Raw genomic sequence first — 5,456 nt, forward strand, 5'->3', positions numbered from 1 at the left:
ACCTGTAGCTGGCTATCTGGTTTGCAGCCCAATGTTGTGCAAACGCCTTCTTATGGTTTGTGCAGATACTGTGTGAAGCATTATGCATAAAATGTTATGTCTAATGTCACTTGCAGTACAGAATGGATCACTACACGCCATTCTTCGATTCTGATGACACAATGTGGGCAACGCCATAAAGAGGTCTACACAAGGGAATGTCACATCAGTTTCTCCAGAGTGTCCCAGGAGCTGTTTTTCAAAATGAAACGCCATTCTACATGTTTTGCTTGTGGTACTGTGAGCCGCCTGCATGCTCTAAAAGTGCTATCATGGCCTGCAGTGTCTCCTGACTCATCTCCCATCGGGGACATCATTGGTCAGTGATTACAAAGGAGCGGCCAACAAAGGATCTTGATAATTTGCCCAATTACATTCAGGGCTGCAGAATATTCCTCAGCTGACCTTTAATATCCTCATTGATAGCAGACGAGGCTGTAAGTGCACGGATTTCTCCAAGTGTCGCTCATAGCTGATAGTGAATAAATTGAGATAGTTTGTCTCTCCATCCTGTGACTTTCATAAATTTTCTTTCTTGGTGTTGCACATTCAATGTTGAGAAGTGTATTTCCACATTGGGTGGATTATTAATGGTGGTATCCCTGCTAAAAATCCCTGAAGGTCTAGTGCTTAATAGCAATATCCATTGTATGTAGTCTAGGGTGTTTATTGGATAATATCCCTGGAAGTCAAGGGTGGGTTAAAAGTTTACACCCAATCTGACCACTGCTTTAGGGTAGTGAAGGGATTTATTTTATAAGTCCATCATGGTCTGATACTCAGCATGCCAAGAAATGAGATGTTATCAGCTCCGGTGGTGGCCGGATGCAAACATTGTGTAGACAGTAAACAGCTCACTGCCACACACAATGTAGTAGCCACTGCTGAGTACAGTATTCAATTCAGTAGGCGCTAATCTGCTGTTCTCAGCAACAGCAGCTAAACAATGTGTTGAGATGTGGTTTTCCAGTTCCATTTACTGTGTACATCCATCCGCCGATGGGCTGATAATAGCTGAGCAGTCGAGTTGCCGGGTGTTGGCCCTCAACCGATATGATATTGATAACCTCTCACATATTGAATCTATTTTCACTGACGAGCAAAAGGGTAACAATGTTTTGAACTTTTGACTTTCTGGCTTCATATCTCACCATCCACTATTCCAACGTGAGACTATCATCATTTTATAGGCAATCATCTCGACTATCTCATACATAAATTTCACTTACAACTATTTAGTATATGATTAGTTATGCAGATTCTTGTCATGTTACTGCATTGTTATTGTTTTGCTCCTAAAAATCTAAATTTTATTTTTTATTATTTTGCTAGTATTTTGTAAATCCACCTTTGGCATTCAACAATGAAATCCTTCTGGGCAGATTCAAGCATGTCTCGAGCGAAATCTGATCCCAGTTCTCTTCTACAAGTACTCAAAGTTGGTGCATACTGGTACTCACCATACGATGTATACAGTTTTTTCGTCCACTCAACCTATAAGTGATTGGGTTGAGATCTGGTGACTGTGGGGGCCAATCCAGCACCTCTACTTCATTGTCATGCTTTGGGTTATCCTGCTGGAACACTATGTTATCCTGTTCATACCCATATTATTTGAGTGTACGAAGTAACTCATCTTGTAAGATACTCACATATAGCTCTGCACTGAGACCACCATTGATCCTGGTCAAGTATCCAACGCCTTTGGCTATGAAACAACTCCATATCATTAGGCTTCCTCCACGAAACTTGACTGTTCCTTCAATTTCTCAATCTGTTAGCCCCTTTTTCCCTTTTTTTTCCAGACTCATTTGCACCCATTGGAGCCTAGTCTATTGACTTTTGTCTCATTGCTCCACATCACCCGTTTCCAATCTTGTACTGTCCACTTTTTGTACTTTTTTGCAAACCTGAGCGGGTGCTTCATATGATGATATTGAAGTCAAGGCTTCTTCTCTTTTTTTCGGGCCACCATTCCAGACTTGTGTAACGTCCGTCACATAATGCTTGCATAGACGTGTCATCTCACTATTACAAAGAATACGAGCCACCTCCACTGCCATGTTTGTCGCGCTAGAACTGATAGACCTTGTGATGAGTCAATGTGTTGATTCCGATATTTTGAATGGATGTCCACCTCTTTGCTGTTGAATGGATGGACTTTGTCTCATATTTTTCCAACTTTCATGGCACTCACATGATGCAGTTTGGCAATTTTCTTGGCCGAGAAACCGCTATCGATGAGCTGGATGATGCCATTTCTCTTTCCTTGGGAAATCGTTTTCATGGCTGCTCCTCAATTCAAACCAGTGACCATTTGTTTGGGAATCAACCTAATAACACACTGAGCTACTAGGGTATGTGAGAACAGGTTGTAATATGTAGTATACAGGAAGAAAAAGATTTTTCCACCATCAGGAGCAAAACACTAACAATGCAGTAACGTGACAAGAATCTGCATAACTAATCATATGCTAAATAGTTGCAAGTCAAATTTATGTATGAGATATCCAAGATGATTGTCTATAAAATTATGGTAGTCTCACTTTCGAAGCTTTAGTGGATAGAGAGATATGGAGCCTGAAAGACAAACGTTCAAAACATTGTTACCCTTTTGCTCATCAGTGTACTGTATGCTTACATACAATGCACTATTGTAGTATTAGAGTGTCTTTGACCACATATGTGATACATGTGTAGGCACAATCTTTTGATATAGCAAAGAGCCCATTGACAATCTCACATTACCAGGTGTATGAATGTTGAGATTACCAACAATCACAAAGACAAGGGCTTAAAAGTATTTATATCGCTTTAGGCTCCAAATGGCATTTTTTAGCTACTTTTAGTAATGGGTCTACATACAGTTTATATTTATGCTTTATAGCTTGTTAAACTCAGTCAAAAAACTTTAAAAGAAGATGAGGGCATGTCTGCCCATTTTGCTCAGAGTGTTCATTTCGCCATAGAGTGCTCTAGGAACCTTTGGAGAAAAACTAATACACTTTTGAATAGGTCAGGGCCTTAAAATGGTTCTCTGAGAACAGAATAAAATGGGTCCCATGACATAATTCAAACAACAGCCCATATGTCAGGACAGGCGGTAGTCTGTAGAAACACAGCTACCGAGACCGGTGTCTCTATTGACAGAGGAGCTTTATCATAAGCAGACATTCTGGAACTTCCAGAGAAGGGCTTTGACCGGAGAAGAAATAAATCTCGACTTAGCAAAAAGGATTTTTTTCTTCAGCCTAAGTCCTCCATGCTCAGTCAGCCAAGGATATATATTTATTTTCCTGTCACAGCCCTTCAATGTCTGCTCACTAGTGTATGTGCTTACCATACAGCTCCTCTGTCGGTTTTGGCACAGAAAGCTGTATCTCTTCAAACTGCAGCTCATCCTGACACATGACTAGGATGGGCTGCCATTTGAGTTACGTGAAGGGGGTCATTTTATTAGATTCTTGGAAACCCCTTGTAAGAACAGGACCATGAAACACAGATTATTCATTTGGCGCTTTTTTAAATATCTGTGTCATGCTCCGCTCTTTCAAGTTTAATGTCTAATGTCTTAGTTTTGCCTGTAAAGATTCTTCAAGTCACTACCTCTTTATTTCTAACTGTTCTTTTAATGTAAATACTTTTATGCCCAAAAATGACAAAAATATTTAATTTGTAATATTGCCTGACGAAGGACCCTCTGTGATCTGAAAGCTTGCACATATATATATTTTTTCTAGTTAGCCAATAAAGGTATCACTCCAAGAATATTTTTGTCATTTTTGGGCATAAAAGTATTTATCGTACATCGATTTTTCTGGCTAACACGGTACCACAATATAACTTTGTATTGTATATCTCTTCTTTTAACAAACAGATGATACATGATCAATATATTATATCCAAGAATTCTAGAGAAACATTTTTGCAGTTTTTTCAGATATATTTCTGTATATTTTTCATTGCTAAACATGATTATTTATTTCCAATAAGCTGAAGTCCTCAGGAAAACATTTTCTACAACCATAATTACAGCTTTATGATGTCCAATGGAACCAAAGTGACTACATTCCTCCTTGCAGGATTTTCGAGCTGTTCTTATTGCCAGAAAAGCATTTTTTCTTTATTTCTTCTAGTTTATGTCTTCACAGTCTTGGAGAACTTGGCAATTCTTGCACTGGTTTTGCAAGACCCCAAACTATGGAAACCTATGTACATTTTCTTAGGAAATCTTTCCTTTTTGGAAGTTTGGTATATCAGTACCACACTCCCCAATTTGTTGGCCAACATCATGACAGGAAATGAGGAGATATCCTATATCGGCTGCGTCACTCAGCTTTTTATTTTCACAGTTTTGGGGGCTGCAGAATGTTATCTTCTGGCCGCTATGGCCTATGACCGTTATGTAGCAATCTGTAATCCTCTAAGATGCACAATCATAATGCAAGATAAGTATGTTGTATGTCTACTTATTGTCTCCTGGTTAACTGGACTCTTTACTCCAGTCCTTCCAGTCTTGTTCCTGACACAACTGGACTTCTGTGGACCCAATGAAATTGATCATTACTTTTGTGATACTTCTCCACTATTGAAATTGGCTTGTGGGAACATTAAGCCAAAAGAAATGGTAGATCTCATTGTATCTGTGTTTGTTCTTCTAAGCTCAATGCTAGTTATATTCATCTCATACTTTTGCATAACATCGACAGTTTTGAAGATGCCTTCTTCCAAAGGGCGTTACAAGGCGTTCTCCACGTGCACATCTCACTTGGCCGTAGTTTGTATCTACTACGGAAGCATGAGTTTTACATATATCCGAGTCAAATCAGCTTCTCCTTTTTCCACAAACAAGATTATATCTGTTTTATATTCCGTTGTCACGCCCATGCTCAATCCTATCATTTATACTCTTAGAAATAAAGATGTAAGGCAGGCATTACAAAAAATCTTTGAGAAACCAAAAGTGTCTAAGTTGGGTCTCTAAAACTGGCAATAATCATCACTAGTGATGAGCGGATTGTTTGGCATTCGACTAAGAAGGCATATTTTCTCCATTTTCTGTTAAGACCCCCGGAGCATAATAAATGTAAGATGTAAAAAATACTAATACTCACTTTACAGCTCACCTTTCTAGTCACCATGCTGCTCGCTGTCCAGTCTTCTTCTTTCTCCATCCTCTTCATTATAGGGCTGGACTTGCAGCCCAGTCACTGAGAGTTGTAAGGTTCCAGAAGCACATCAAGACATCTCAACCTAAAAAAGAAAGCCTTATCGCGGCCGGAAGTTCTTTCTTATAGTGAAAAGACTGGAGATGATGCTTGTGAATCGTGAATCAAATAGCAAAGTGTTCAAATTGTCATGGAACCGTGAATTTCAGGAAATTAGACTCAAACTTGATCTTTTGACAATAAATTCGC

The 5,456-nt window shown here is 39.2% G+C and overlaps 1 protein-coding gene across 1 annotated transcript; it reads left to right on the top strand.

Moving 5' to 3' along the window:
- Positions 1-4,078: 4,078 nt before the first annotated feature.
- LOC141155552 (olfactory receptor 6Q1-like) lies at positions 4,079-5,023 on the top strand. Its single transcript, XM_073642419.1, has one exon. The coding sequence runs from the start codon at positions 4,079-4,081 to the stop codon at positions 5,021-5,023; it is 945 nt and encodes a 314-aa protein (XP_073498520.1).
- The last annotated feature ends 433 nt before the right edge of the window (positions 5,024-5,456 follow it).

Source organism: Phyllobates terribilis, unplaced genomic scaffold (assembly GCF_046119375.1).
Source record: "Phyllobates terribilis strain yellow unplaced genomic scaffold, ASM4611937v1 Scaffold_7__3_contigs__length_470593459, whole genome shotgun sequence".
Taxonomy (NCBI): domain Eukaryota; kingdom Metazoa; phylum Chordata; class Amphibia; order Anura; family Dendrobatidae; genus Phyllobates; species Phyllobates terribilis.